This window comes from Amblyomma mixtum, chromosome 4 (genome assembly GCF_055824585.1).
Source record: "Amblyomma mixtum isolate Tamu chromosome 4, ASM5582458v1, whole genome shotgun sequence".
Taxonomy (NCBI): Eukaryota; Metazoa; Arthropoda; class Arachnida; order Ixodida; family Ixodidae; genus Amblyomma; species Amblyomma mixtum.
In genome coordinates, this window is record NC_143015.1 from 107,252,023 (window position 1) to 107,267,631 (window position 15,609).

At 45.1% G+C, this 15,609-nt stretch overlaps 1 protein-coding gene across 6 annotated transcripts in view; it reads right to left on the reverse strand.

Annotated features, from left to right (window-relative positions):
- The window catches only part of CSN1b (COP9 signalosome subunit 1b), an 81,548-nt gene that overhangs the window by 33,352 nt on the left and 32,587 nt on the right, over positions 1 to 15,609 (reverse strand). For 4 of the 6 annotated variants that reach the window (XM_089587401.1, XM_089587400.1, XM_089587402.1 and 1 more), the window contains exon 13: positions 15,430 to 15,477. In XM_089587401.1, coding sequence (XP_089443527.1) covers positions 15,430 to 15,477 — 48 coding nt within the window. Of the gene's footprint in view, positions 1 to 6,404; positions 7,880 to 15,429; positions 15,478 to 15,609 lie in introns of those variants that run through there. The other 2 variants (XM_089587404.1, XM_089587405.1) reach the window with 2 other exon arrangements.

Below are 15,609 nucleotides of genomic sequence, written 5' to 3' on the forward strand. Positions count from 1 at the left end.
GCCGCGACATCGGCAAAAACACTATTACGCGTCCGGGTGCCAAACGAGCGACGTTCATGTCAAGGGTGAACCGAAATTTTCTTTCTTTGGCGTCCCGAAGGATGAAAACAGGCGGCAAGAGTGGGAGAAGAACCTCCACAGAGCCCCTGGACGACACGAGCGCAGTATGCGAGCTCCATTTCGAGCCGCGTTATCAGGGAGCCAAAGCAAAGAGGGGAGGATAGCACATGTGGAGCCGATTCTGCGCGGCGATGCTGTGCCATCCAGTCTTCCTAATTTCCCGACCTACCTTACTAAGAAGCCGACACTGCCCGTTCGATAATGCTGCGGCCGTGCAGTCTTCTCGCACCGAGGACGCAGTTGATACGCAGGAAAACAGCTTCGATCACCATGCGAAAGGACTTGCAAGTCCTTTCGCGAACAAGCCGTCAAAAATGCCAGCCAGCGTGTACGTCTTCCGATTGCGATGTTTTAAATCAGTTTTATTTCAATTTGGAAATGTCATCAGTATACTGAAGCAAACAGTTTTCCCGGTCACGCCGATGTCGTAAACTGCACGGCCGTGTTTACCTCCAATGCAGAAGTGCTCTCCGAGAAGGTCGGTTGCAGTTCCCATGCTCCTTCCCTCACAGCAAAAATAATTAGTTTTTATGTTGTCACACGTCTGCATGCATTTCTATGTGAAAGGAATTAACAGCGACAAGGCAGGAAAGCGGCCGAGGGCCAAACAGCTCGAGTTGAGCCGTTGCACATAAGGTGCTGCGTGACTCATTGGCCGGGGGTTGAACTTCACTTAATTGAAATAAAAGCTCCGTGTAAGCAACAAACATCCCTGTTATCTTTATTTTATTTACTCTTACATTGCTGTAGACAAGCATGGCACGATTGTAACTACATGGTTGGTAACAAATGCAGAAGTATACTGTCACATGTGAAACAACATATATGTGACACAATTAAATATTTAAGCTATATATGCAATTTAATTTTGGCAAACCAACCTCATAGCATGCCTGCTTTTTTTTTAGCTTGGCTAGGAGGTATGGGCGCACTGTTTTCTAATTCACGTGTGGACTACCAGACATAATCTTCATACAAAATCATTCCCGATTAGTGCAACACGATATGAAACGGTATATTTCATCTCCGACACTCTAATTCAAGATTTCTACTATATATATATATGTATATTTTGAACAGTTGCTTGATAATTTGGAACATTTTAAGGCCCTTTCTGCAAAAGCAAAATCCGTCGGCGACGATTTATTTGGTTAAAATGCCTCGCGGTTAGGATAAGCAGCAAGCCGATGGAGTTGCCCTCGTACTTTTACGCAAGTTACTGAGGTGGGAAATATCATGTGGCCTAAAAAAATGCGCTGATTGCTAAAGAAATGCAAAGACTCTCAAGTGTTTTAAAATTAAAGCCAACAGGTCTGTCGACGGCTTGAACTGAAATAAACAGAACCAGCAGGAGATGAGAGCTCCAGGCAAAGTTTCCATTGAAGTTGCCTGTGGCGCCACCTCTCGGATGCGACGCTGACTGCGTCAAAGGAGCGGGTGAGTAAGCCCACTGCCCCCTTCTAGTGCACTGTAACCGAGGCAAGCTCAGCTTTATACCGCTGCTGTAGCGTCACGTGGTCAGCTGCAGCGCCTCTGATGTGGAGCCTCCACCGCCGCGGCCGACCGCGCGAGCCGGCAGCCCATCTCTCCTCTGCTGTGACGTCATGTCACATGGTGTCACGTGGTCACGCTAAAGGTCAATGGTAGCTTTCACGCCGCGCTCGACGGGCTGTAGTGTAGCTCTAGTAATATGCTTCGCATAAAAGGCAGAGGTGGCCCGTAGTGGTGGCCTGGGATCTTTAACGTGCATTAACATCGCAGTACACGGGCGCCTTTTACGTTTCGCCTCCACCGAAACGCGGCCGCCGGGCACTGGTTCGAACCCAGGTGCTCCGGCTTAGTAGACGAGCGCCTTAACCACTGCGGTGGGTAACACATTTTAGAAGTTGTGATCATTTTCTGATTTTTTTTTCAAGTTTAATGAAGACGATAATCTAAGTAACGTCTTCCTGCCGTGATATGTAGTGCACAAGGAGGTTCCTCCTTGGTAGTGCACGATTCTTTACATGTCCTCATATGATGGCGGCAGGCCGTGGTGGTTAACCACCCAGTCAAAAAAAAAACCATTGGAACCAATTGGATTTCCAATGGGTTCCAATTGAACGAGTTCAGTTTCCAATTGGTTCCAGTTGGAATGGTGTTCCAATTGGATGGTCCAAATGGACTAACCAATTGAACCATTTGGGTTTCCAATTGGTTCCAATTGGAATGGTGTTCCAATTGGATGGTCCAAATGGACTAACCAATTGAACCATTTGGGTTCCCAATTGGTTCCAATTGGAATGGTGTTCCAATTGGATGGTCCAAATGGACTATCCAATTGGACCATTTGGGTTTCCAATTGGCGAGCCCAATTGGTCTTACCCATTGCATGCAATTGGTCCGCCGAACTGCACCCAATTTATCCAATGAATATTTGCATGTTTGACGAAAAAGGTAGAACTAATATGGTACTTACAATAAGAGCTATCAGCAGCTTAGCCTAATAAATTGTACTCATCACCTATACCACCACTGGAGCTGAAATTAAATTAAATATCTGCGCACAGTGGGCAAGCGCCACCGGCCCCAGCATGAGAGCCTAATAAATTGGGTATATAAGTTGGAGCAGAAGTGTGTTCTCTGGATGTACATATTGAGCTAATGTATGCTACTAGTGCCTGAATGTGCAGTGTTGCTTGTGTGCGATGCATGTGTGTCTGTTGGCTTTGATTTCCATAAAAGCATGTTAATTTCAATTCCGTAGAAAAATGTTGATTGGTACTAGGCACAGTGTCTCCTTGCAGTCCTCATATATCAGTTTTCCTTTTGCACATTTTAATATGCTAAGTTTAGAAATATTCATCCTAGAGCATATTATTCAAACATTTAGCTACCTTTCTCAATGAACGTAGCATATTTTGTGAATATTTCCTGGGTCAAATAACTGCCTGGCCTAATGGGTCCAATTGGCTAGTCCAGTTGGATCCAATTGGTCGGGGGCTAAAAACACAAGTGGAACCAATTGGTTCCAATTGGGAAATCCAATTAGAAGCAATGGGAATGTCCATTTAGTTCCAATTGGAATGTCCAATTGGTTCCAATGGTTTTTTTTGACTGGGCAGTCATGCAATTGAAGCTAGCAAAAACCAGTTCGTAAAACTGTTTTTCTTATTAAAAACGAAAAATTTTCCTTTCAGCCTTTTTTCTCTATGCATAAACGCCCTGGTATGATTTTTCGAAGTTGTAGAACGCGACCGCCTGGACCGGACGCTCGTCGTGAATTCGACCTGGGCGGCAGTGTGCAGAACGTGCAGAATTAGTCGGAGTAGTAGAAGCAGAAAAAGAGGCAGGAGCGAAGGAAGACGTACATTGCAGTTTATCGGAGTTTAACGTCCCAAAGCGACTCATGCTATAAGGGACGCCGAAGTGGAGGGCTCCGGAAATTTCGACCACCTGGGGTTCTTTAACGTGCACTGGCATCGCACAGTATTCACTGGTAGAAGTATTTAGTGAAAAAAAAAAAGTGCAAAACTAGGCTTGCTCGCATTTAACGCGAATGCTGTGGACACACACGCAACAAATTAGCGGTACTTGTCAGCACAAAAGTCGACCATATTCCCCACTGCACCCACAGAAAATATCAAACTTTTCTGGGCAGTCAACCGCGGAGCACATTTGGCACGATCAAGTCGACTATTAGCTATATTGGCCACGAAACAGAAGCGTTACAAGCTATAAGGTTTTGTCGGAGAACTCGGGATCACTTGGAGCAAAGGATACACAGAATCGTTCTTGAGCAACTAAATAAAAACCGCGTCAAAGCCTCTCACGCGCGCTAACTGCTTCCTTAAGATTCTGTTATGCTCCGGTTCATCGTGCCATCGGTTTCGTACCATTAAGATATTTGTGCGCCGAGAGGTACGCCGGGACAAAAGACCATGTGCCAAGTACATACCTACAGCAGCCACTGGGCCCCGACGTCCTCGTTTGAGGACACTGTCCCATTTTTCAGCCCCAACGCATGCACGTGATCTCTTTATACTGTTTTAAATGCATGGATGGTAAAGAAGCTAATTAGAGATAACCCAGGATTGTACAAAAAAAAAAAATCATGGCCGAAGAACAGAGGCTGCGGCAACGGCCGAGGGATATAAGGCAACGGAAAGCGTAGCTTACCTGTTTGCGCTGTTGAAGGTTTCAATCTCGTTCTAGACTAAGTACAATAAGTTTTTTTCCTGCTCCAGATCCTATTTGGACGAAAAACTTCGGAGTGTTTCAGATAAGTTTGGCTTCGTGTCTTTCTCTAGGTTCGAGTTCATGTTCTTCTGGTCCAGAATCACGTTTTAGAACGAAAAGCTTTACTCCATGCTGAGCCTGAAAGTCAACTGGCTCTTAAATTTGACCTCTAACGGGAGGCACGCCGCATGTGACTATGACGTCAAGCCCTGTGACTCGCCGATGTCACAGCTGCACGCTTTGCAGTTACGTCCACTGCTGCGCTGCCTGCTGCTCGGCCACTCCTCCTTGCCAGTTGTGGAGTGATCAGTCACGTGATTCACTCTTGCACTTGTGGCACGTGATACATCATGTGATTTGCTCTCGCTAATATAACTGCAGTGCTTGCTGACACAGCTTTCGCTCTACATATCATGGCTCAGCTGAGTTGAGCCACAGCCCCCTTTTTCTGGTTCGGCCTCACGTCCTTTCAGCTTCGACGTTAACTCCAGCTTGCCGAGAACAGGAGCTGAAAGCATGTGATGCTTTGAAAAATAAACTGTGCATGCGGCACAAAGCCCACGTGCGCCCGCAGAAGGGTGTATGCTTGAACACGGCCGCCTAGATCCCGCGGGGAAATTCAAGCCACGCGCCATTGTCTGAACGCTTCTTCCACGTTCCTCCGGCGACTTCACCCTTCGTCTCCATCTACTTAGCATCTTGAAGTTATGAGACAAGCACGCTCGCGGGCGTCGCATGATCGTGGGTGTAGCTGCACAATTTTCGAAATATAACTGCTATGGCTATATACCCTGAATGGCTAGCTCCAAACTTATGAGCCACAATTATTTCTTACAAAAGTAACTAGTCTGTTCTCGATAATGTGAACTCGAGGTAAGGGGGTGGAGAACAAAAAATTGCCGACGGTTATGTTACTTCCTAATGCAAAATTTGAGCGCAGCTCATCAGCTGTTTCAGCTTTTCGATCGATTGAGGCAAAGATTGGTTTGGTTTGGTTTACGTCCCGAAACAACTCAAGACTATGAGGGATGCCGTAGTGATGAGCTCCGGAAATTTCGACCACCTGGGGTTCTTTAACGTGCACTGACATCACACAGTACACGGGCCTCTAGAATTTCGCCTTCATCGAAATTCGGCCGCCACGGCCGGGATCGAACCCGCGTCTTTCGGGTCAGCAGCCGAGCGCCGTAACCACTGAGCCACCGCGGCGGGCTGATTGAGGCAAAGAATTCGAGCAAGACAAGTATGTACAATTGCAGACAACTTATTTTTCACACATATTCCTCCTTCAAGAAACACTCCACGAACAGTTTTTGATTGTCATGAAGGTAGCTTTGTGGTTGGAGAAATGGACATATGCTCGACTTACTGCACCAATGCCTGGTTCTCAAAGACGAGGTCTATGAAACTATTTCACGAGGTTGTCACAGCCTTGGGAGGATGTTCTCCCACATAAGTGGTAAGTGGTAAGAAATTCCTGTTTGCCTTTATATCTACATTAATGTCCCCACCCACCCTGGCAGTTAACGGTTGATCAGAGTGCCCCGCATGCAGCCCAACATCTCTCATCACCCTGCATAGTACGTATAAGCACAATTCAGGGGTCCACTGACCCAGGCAGCCAGTTACGCGCACTTCCTTTCCTTAAAATGGCACAACTTGTCAATGCCACTGCATGCAGCGCCCACATCTGTCAAGGCATGGTTGAGGTGTCCACTCTTCCAAGAGGGCAGTTATGCACCTTTCCTTTGCTTTCCAAGCTCCCGCTCCATTGGTTTCCCCACAAAGGTGTCCACAGCTGGTTACAAGGGACAACAGCCCCAACACTGCCGAAACACAGACACAGGCATCAAAGAGCTGCGCTCTAAAATTAGTTCAAGTAAAGTTAAGTTCAAATCAACTGGCTAAAATACTGATGCTGGCATGACCAAAGCACAAGTTGGAATAAACTAGCCGTTAGTAGGCAGACACTATTGTGGAGAAGTAAAAACCATTTTTTTAACTCCAAGAGCGCAGTTGTAGATTTTAAGAACTTTTTGTGGTACAAACAAAACAGAAGTCCAATGGCCCTTGCATCAATGCAGAGAAAACTTTTATTCAAGAGCTTTCACTAATTCAACACTCCAGTAACAGCCATTCAGCGAAGCACAGTCACCACACACACTCGCAACAGAAGAAGCACACAAAAAAAAGTAAGGAACACAATCCTGTTGTTGTGAGCAGCCTCTACCAATATGCAAAGTGAACTTAAAAGATAATTTACATCTCAAGACCTGTCGCATGCAGTTTATCAGACCAGACATGCGCAGTAAAGTATTATTGGGACAGAAACAAGCGAATTTCCTCCAAATAAAGGTTGCAAAGTGTTCAACACCTCACCTCCGAGCAACCAATAAGTTGTTCCTTCAAACCAATGCGAGCAAAAATAAATGTGCTTCCAAACCATCCTCACTGATGATTGGCCGTACACAAGATATGGAGTGAACCTATACTTAAATTTTTAATACTTACTTCAGTGCTACCTCATACGGCACTTTAAACCACTGTAACTTCGGGTTCTTTCATTCGCACGAAGTTGAAGCACAATCGTTGCAAGGTGACAACTTCATGTTAGTGGCATTCGTACCAATAGCATCAGCTCAAGCATTTAATGCCAATAGCATTAGCTCACGCACATTTAATGCCACTTTGGCAAAATGAGATGTCGCAGTCATCTAATGAAGCAGCGGGGAAAAGCCATGGTCTGTTGCTGCAAAATACAAAACCATTGTGTGCTGCCTACAAAAAAGTGATCTTCATAAAGGATTTCTGATATTCACACCAAAAGTAAAATTTTTTGATGAAGGTGACCTTCAGCAAGCTCAGCCCCGTACTACCATTCACAGTATGCTAACACCATTACATTAACAGTGCCACACAATTGCGTTCACTATTTTGAAAAGACGCATACCATGCACTGTGTTCAAACAAACATAATTTAAAACACTGCATGCAAACTAAAAGATTTTATTAGAAGGACAGTGCTGAACTTCAAAGGCAGGGCTTCTTAGATGTCAAAAAAAATGGCATTAATCACACACAGGTGACGTAGGGCAGAGGCACTGAAACTAGGAACGGATAAAATTGCATCAAAATAAAAGTTGCCAGCATTTGAAGAAGCATACACACGGGAGACGTGAGGGGGAGGCCATGCAAGCTTTCTTGACAAACGTTCCTCGGGGCTCAAAAAGAGAGAAATCAGACACGCATGCACACACACACGTGACACAAGAGTGGGAAAGAGAGAGACACTTTTCGAGAGAGACGGACTGCCGCACGCACAGCAGTCCGTGCCGGGAGTCCGGCCCCACCACTAGTCCGGCGGCTAGTTGCGAGCCGTGGTGCAGTTGCACGACACCATGGAGATGTCGGCGCCCTGCGAGCCTTCTCGGGGCAAGCTCTGCGCAAACGCCGGCACGCGCAACACCTTCGCTTCAGACAACGGGAGACGGCCCCGCTTTGCTCATCGCATGTGCTGCGGGGTAGCATGAGCGCCAGCAAGCTGCGTTGTACACCAGAGACCACGGGCAACAACGTGAGAACCGATAAGTTGAACAAAAACAAGTACAGAACATAAGGAACCAAGGGTGAATGATACTCGGGAGGGGAGAAGATCAACTGAGGGTTTATGCAAGGAGAGACAGTGATCTTTGTGATGCTTTAGCTAGCCTGTGACCAAACTTAAGTTGGGAAGAGGGTCTTAGATAAATTTTTACTAATGAAGTCGCAACTATGAAATCTTTGGGGAACATGCATTTTTGCTTGCTGATTCCAAATACGCAATTGAATTTTATGCACAGCAAGTCCTTGTGCACTTATGCAATGTGTTGGGTAACTTTTGCCGAGAATTTGAAAGAAATTATACTGCACAGAACTGGTTAGAGTACATGCCATTGGTTTCTCTTGACATCAAGCTGAGCAATAAGGGTAAAATTATCAACCTGTCTGTTATAGAAGGTGAGTTATAGAATTTTGAAATCATCAGTTTCTTCCCGTTTGTGAAGTGGACAATTCAAAACCCTGTAACTCAACTTCTACGATAGGCAGGGTAATAATCTTGCCCTTAATGCATAGTTTGATGTGAAGACAAGCCAATGCATCCTAGCAAGTTTCCAGCAGAAAAATTTACTGAAAGCTCATGGCAAAAAGTTACATAACATATTATATAAGTGCACAAGGACTTGTTTTACATAAAATTAAATTACATATTTAGAATCAGCATGCAAAAATACATGTTAGTAGAGGATTCCATTATTGTGACTTCATTAACAAAATTTTTTTTTCAAAGACCAGCTTCCCCCTTAACTGCGCATCGATACAGATTATTTGTCCAGCAGCTAAATTCGGAGATCAGGAGAATTGGGAACTATTCTCCGCTGTTTATGAAGATAACAGGGAAGGTACTGTTTAAAAAAAAAAAAAAAACCCGTGGCTGAATAATATTCATAAATGGATTTCACCAACTGCTAAGGTGCTATAAACAAACAAAAATTTCTTCACAGTTGCTCTCCACTGTTCAAGCCGTCTCATTTAAGACGGCCGACCAAATCTTCTTTCAACCAAGTTCTTTGAGAGCACATCGACTATGTCAAAACTCTGGCCTCAATGGCTCATTCTCATGGTCTCAATGGCCCAGTACACATGTATGCAGTGGAGGCATATGTTAGATGCCTTCATTCTTTCACTAGGCAATTAGTATTAGCGAATTATGATTATCCTATCATGGGAGCTGCAGCACATACCAAAAAATTTTTGTATAAATCGCCTCCTATAGAACAGGATCTCCAAACATTCAGGCTAGAGGGCTGGACTGTAGATTCGTCAAAGCCCCGTGGGCCGAAAAATAAATATAAACAACTTAAATAAACGTGAGACTAATAATAAAAAAGCACACCGCAGTCAGCAGAGGTAAAACACAGCAGCCCAAAAGGTCACCAGGCACCCAATCGCAATAAGTCTAATTCGGTGCTATTACCGCTGCCTTCAGTTAGAGTTTTCATTCATCATGATATGATGAGCGCTCGCAAACATGAACACTTGCATCCTGTCATTACTCTATCAGTTCTTCGGGATAACAGCTGTTCACAAACGACATTTCACGCCTCATCAGAAATTTGTATGGGTTCTACACCACTCTACTGAAGGCCGCACTCCGTCTCGACCTCACCTAGTCCCATAAAGCCGGGCGTTGGAGACCTTTGCTCGAGATTGTGATAATTATGAGGCCTCAACACCAAGATATCACTATCACATTCGGAAGTGCCCAGAACCTACAGTTTGAGATAAACAAAAACAGCTCAGACCTATGTCACGAGGCAATATTACAGCTAAAACATTAGTTCACGGAAAGGAAATAAAAAAAGAATCTGAAAAGAATGGGTGTATGTTTCGATCCTAACATGCCGAAAAAAAAAGCGGCGGGGGGTTTATTATCTCAAGACACAAGTCTCCCCTTGCAGAGAGGATATTTTTAGAGTAAAACAAAAAGGTGAAAGAAAAACAAAAAAAAACGAACATTAGGGATTCCACAGCACAAGTGTAACCAACTGTAACCTATCAATTTCAAGTAAACCGGAAGCAATGTCACTTCACTACTAGGTGAAACACTGCTTCGCGTTGTTATAACGTTGCAGAAGGAGTCAAGTATAAAAGCAAAAAAGACACAAGCAGCTTGTGAAAGGCAAAAATTTATCAAAACTGCCAGCCAATGATAATTTCCAAGAGACGGGTGCAAAAACCTGTGCAAACCGAGAGAGCACAGGTGCAAGGCAGTGGGAACTAGTGGCTTCTCTTTCCCCACTGAAATGCAAGAGACACAACTTGAGCATTTACTTACACGACTGCCGCCTCCGCTAGTTACAAAAAAAGCAAATGTCAGCTCCCAAATACGCACCAAATTTTTGCAAGGGCTCAAGGACCAAACTACCATGAAAACCGGAATCTAGGTCGACCTCCGAACTAACCAATTCTAAAAATGAAAAAAATATTTTTCAACGGCAAAAGTATCGAAAGACACCCTTACCCTGAAAAAAATGCGACTCAACTGGTCGCCTCATTAAGGGGGGACAAGGGTCTTCAAACTAACTTCTTTATTTATGGCTAGAGTCTCGTGAAATTTTGCACACAGATGCGTTTCTCTGTTCCAATTCCAAATACGTAGTCATAATTGAGCTGGTGGTCTTAAATCTTGCAAAGTCTAGAATGTAATTACATAATTTCTTACGTAGCTTTAATGAACTTTCTCTCCACATTTTGTTTTTATTTACATGAATTGATAGCCACAGAGTTCCCATACCCGGTGACATTCTTTGTTTTTCTCTGAAGGCATGCCATCCTGATATACAGTCCAACCTCGTTATAACGAAGTCGCATTTTGCGCGGAAATTCGTTCGTTATATCCAATATTCGTTATAAAAGTATGCACTCAAATTTCTGCAGAAAAGGTCGCTAATGAGATGGACAGCACAGGGTTGAAAAAATGCACTATCTTTGAATTTAACGCGTGGTATAAGCATATGAAACCTCGCGTTGCATTTCGTACTGGAAAGCAAGAGGAAACTCACAAATCGGGCTGCTGGCCAGTTGCGAAAACTATGTTAGTTAAAAAACGACTTAATCTTCGTTTGGCGGCACTTCACACTGTTTGACAGGTTATAGTTCTCGACGAAATCAACACAGAGCAGCGCTTTCCCGATGTCAGCTGATTTGGCCACAGGTAGGTTCCCGAGGTACCCCCTGAACTTCCTGGCCATGTCAGCGGCCTCGCCGCTGCTGAGAGCTCGCACTTCGCCATCTTCACATGCATCGCTGTTTCTAGCATCATCTGCAGAAACCACCTGATCAGCAATTTCTTGGTCGGTCAGTTCGGGCGCCACAGCCAAGTTGTCATCTGCACAGATGAATTCCTCGAACGTAACGTTCGGAACCGCCAGCTGACGCCATGTCGTCTCGCCGAAATTGTCCGCTTGCCTCCCAGTTGCATGCGGAAGCTTTCAGCCTACTTCTCGCAGTTCTCGGCGCCAACGGCTGCTTCTTCGCCAGACATGACGTGGCAAACAATCCGATGGCGGTCATTAAATCGCTGCAGCCAGCCATCGCTTGCATGAAAGTCATTGTGGCCTCAGACGGAAGTGAGACTTCTCGCCTTCATTTGAAGGGCGGCACCAGACACAGGCAGGTTAACAAGGCATCTTCAACACCCTGTCTTGCTGTCATTCTTCACAGCGCCTGCAGAGTGGGCGTTTGCAATCTTCTGCCTTGCGCTCAAGATAACCATCTTATCTAGATAGATAAGAGTGCTAGGCGCAACACCGAAGTCTGCGGCAATGACTTTTCCTTGCGCCCGCTGTCAACTGCCCTGAACATCTTTATCTTCGTTTCAAGCGAAACTGCTGTTTGTTAAGACGCGTTCCGCTACGGCGTCTACAGATTGAACTGCAGAGATAGCGCGCGCGGGGCGCGGGTCGGAAATTGCGACGGCGGGGGTGGCCGGGGAGCGGGCGTCGGTTCGATCACGTGCCAGTCACGTGCTAGGCAGCCGTTGATGCTAGGTTCTATTCGCTCTCCCTAGATGGCGCTGCCTGCGGAAGCGCGGGTGATTCAAACACATTTTAGGTGCGCGCGCTTCAAAAGATCAAAATTTAGCGTGTTTTGAGATTTTTTCCTACTTGTTTGAGCATTTTGAGCCCCGTGAATACAAAAACTGCTTCGTTATAACCGATACAGTGTCAAATTTTGAATTTTTCGTTTCGTTATACAGATAGAACTCCCTTAGAAATAAAGCATGTCCAACCAAACTTTTCTTTCACTTCGTTATATCCGATAATTCGTTGTATCCGTGTTCGTTAAAACGAGGTTCGACTGTACTATGTCGAGAGTAAGAGGTCGCAGTATCTTACACTGCAACTCGTTGAGCCGATTGTAAATTGCCATTTATACGTGGCTTAAACAAAAAAAAAAGTAAGAATGTCATCGGGTATGAGAATTCTCTGGCTATCAATTCATATAATTAAATTCATGTAATTAAAAGCAACAAAATACAACGAGAAAGTTCATTAAAGCTTCGTAAGAGGTTACCTAATTACACTCCAGAATTTAAGATAACTCTTGATTTAAGACCACCAGCTCAATTATGACTACATATTTGGAATCAAAAGAGAAAAACGCACCTGTGTGCAATATTTCACGAGATTCTAGCCACAAATAAAAAGGTCGGTTTTAAGACCCTCGTCTTCCCTTAACGGCGCTGAGCGGCGAAACAAGCAAGATACGCACACGTGTGCACATGTGCTTACTCTCTCTTCTTTCGCTGCTCCGTGATAAGGTGCTGACAAACACGTGAGGCGATGGTCGCACGATACTGTTATAGAATTGACCGGGTGTACAGTACAGAGAAGTGTACGAAGTGCACAAGCATTACTCCGAGTCATCAGAATCGTCCGAACTCGAGTCGGATGACAATTGCTTCTCCCTGCCCACGTCCCATAGAATATCATCCTCTGTGCCATCTAGCGCATTGCTTATGCTGCATTTTCTAAAAGACTTGTGCACTACCTCTGCGAGGAGAGATTTCCACGCCGACAACACCCAGCCACAAACCAACATAACTTTGTGACAACGGAAACGCAAACTGCCGGTGCCACAACGTCGCCATACCGCGCTGCTGCTGATGGCGATGTTGATGGAGGCTGTTGACTTCCGCCACCCATTGTTGCAAGACTTCCATAGTTTTTTCGCCAATGACCGGTATATAAGACGGGGGTCGACTTTTTGCCATGGTTTTTTGAAGAAAAAGTTCGAACTATATTCCGGTTTTTACGGTAACGCAGCGTCTGCCAGAACCTGATGAAAACAAGATTACAGTATGCTGCTTGCCGGAAGTTCCTAATCTGCAGCACTCATTGAAATTTGATTTCAGCTTAAAAGTGTAGGAAGACCAATTTCTTTATGAGTGTCCTTGCTTCCGGACGACGCATGTGCACATACGCTGAAAATTATTTTGAACTGAATTTTTTTTTCGCACGTAATTTCAGCGTTGGATTAACAGCGATGTTGTAGTTGTGACATCACAGCTGGCACTGAGATCATGCCAGGCACACAAGAAACCAATAAAATAGACGATATGCGAAATGTACAGAGCCACCTGTTAGCGCTCTGAGGACTAGGCCTGCCACCTTGGTTCAGTTGAGAAAAATGAAACCGCCGCCCAGCGTGGTCTGCGCGAAAGGTGATGAAGATGCACTGTGGCACTATTACTACTCATTCCGCGAGGATACAATGCGTAAAGGAACCAGGTAAGTTACAGCTTCTCGTCTATTATTTCTGTACTGTGTGCACGAATGTTTTGATAACACCAAATGCAATGTGAGGCATAATGTGTTAGTGCCCAACCAGTTCATACTTTACGCCGACCAGTTTTCTGTGCTCACCAGCCTGACTACACCCACTGCAGGGCAAAGGCCTCTCCCATGTCTCTCCAATTAACCCTGTCCTTCGCCAGCTGCGGCCACCGTGTCCCCGCAAACTTCTTAATCTCATCCCCCCCACATAACTTTATGCCGGCCCCTGCTACGCTTGCCTTCTCTTGGAATCGCCTCTGTTACCCTTAAGGACCAGCGGTTATCTTGTCTTCGCATTACATGTGAAGTGAAGTGAAGTGAAGTTTATTTTGACATCGATTTGTCAGAGGTGACGGGACAAAAGGCAATTCATTAACCCGCGCTTGTTCCCTCACCCACTCCGCCCACTTCCGGTCTCTCAACGATACACCTACCATTTTCCTTTCCATAGCTCGCTGCGTTGTCCTTAAGCTGAACCCTCTTTGTTAGCCTCCACGTTTCTGCCCCATGGGTGAGTACTGGGAAGATACAGCCGTTGTATCCTTTTCTCTTGAGGGATATTGGCAAACCGCCATTCACGATCTGAGAGAACCAGCCAAATGCGCTCAGCCCCATTCTTATTCTTCTAGTTATTTCTCTCTACCTTTGCAAGAGCAGTACAAGCCGCGCAGCGGGCTGAGGCTTGGCTTTTGACATTCTATTTGCGAGCTTCCCGACAGCTTCGGCACTGTCAAGAAGGCAGGCATAGCAGGCGACGCACCAGCTCGACTGAACCAAGGTGGCATCCAGAAGCTGTGCGTGCAGTGTTGCCAGACCTCCAAGCAACTTCACATATCGTCTATTGCTCTTCATTGAAGTAATGTCAGTCCAGATTGGAGACAGACTGGTGCAAGAGTTGGAGTTAAGTAAAAAGATGAAGCAGCAATTACATACAGTAAAATCTCGATGGTACCAATCTCAGTGGTTTGCGAAAAATTTCTGTAATCCGAAATCAATCTCATCCGAATGAACAAACTTCGTACACAGAAGCACACGAAATCGATTCCTGCAGATATGTTTGAAGCTGACGGGATTCATTGAAGGCCACACGGTAAAGCTCTCTACCTAAGCTGCATAACTAGCAATTGCACGTCAGCGATGTGTGGGCGGCACTTGGTGCTCGAGGGTGCAGTTGTAGTTCATACATTCGGATTATCCGTAGTAGTGCAAGAGATTGTTTGGCACACCAAAAATTCTGCGCTCTGCACACACTGAACTCTGGCCAAGGAGTTTCAAGAATTTGTATCGCCCCGAAAGCAACATTAACCTAGATCGTATCGAGATTCTACTGTAGTGGTTTTTACATGTCTCGCATCATGTTAATGAACAGCCACGGTTAGGCTGCTGAAACGGAAACCAAAACTACACTGGAGAAGAAATTATAAATTATTCACCAAGAATGGGAAGGTTTTATGTGGTGATGCAAGTTTATGAATACCTAGCGCAGCTTTCTAAACAAAAAAATGTGCAAGAAAAAATTTGGTGTCCACGAGAGCCAAACAAAATGCTAACCTATCTTGCACAAGTCCAGAAATGTGCAGCCAACTGCTTTGGTTGCTTCTTAAATTTTTCATGAACGCCTTGCATAAAAGAAGTGCTATTTTACATGCCCTACAATTCATGTTAGGGGCCTAACCAGTCGCTCAGTGGCAACAACTGCTCAAACAAGCCTTACCTTCACGTGTATCTGGTTCTTGAGCATTGCGGACCTCAGGACCAGGGCCTGAAAAGCAGATCAACACAAGCACGCATTAAACAGCTCACATTCGTAGCGTTTAACTATAAGTAATTTACTTTCAATATTTTCAAGGAAGTATTACAGCAGCCTTCCCACACACGGGAAGCAGTAACCAAC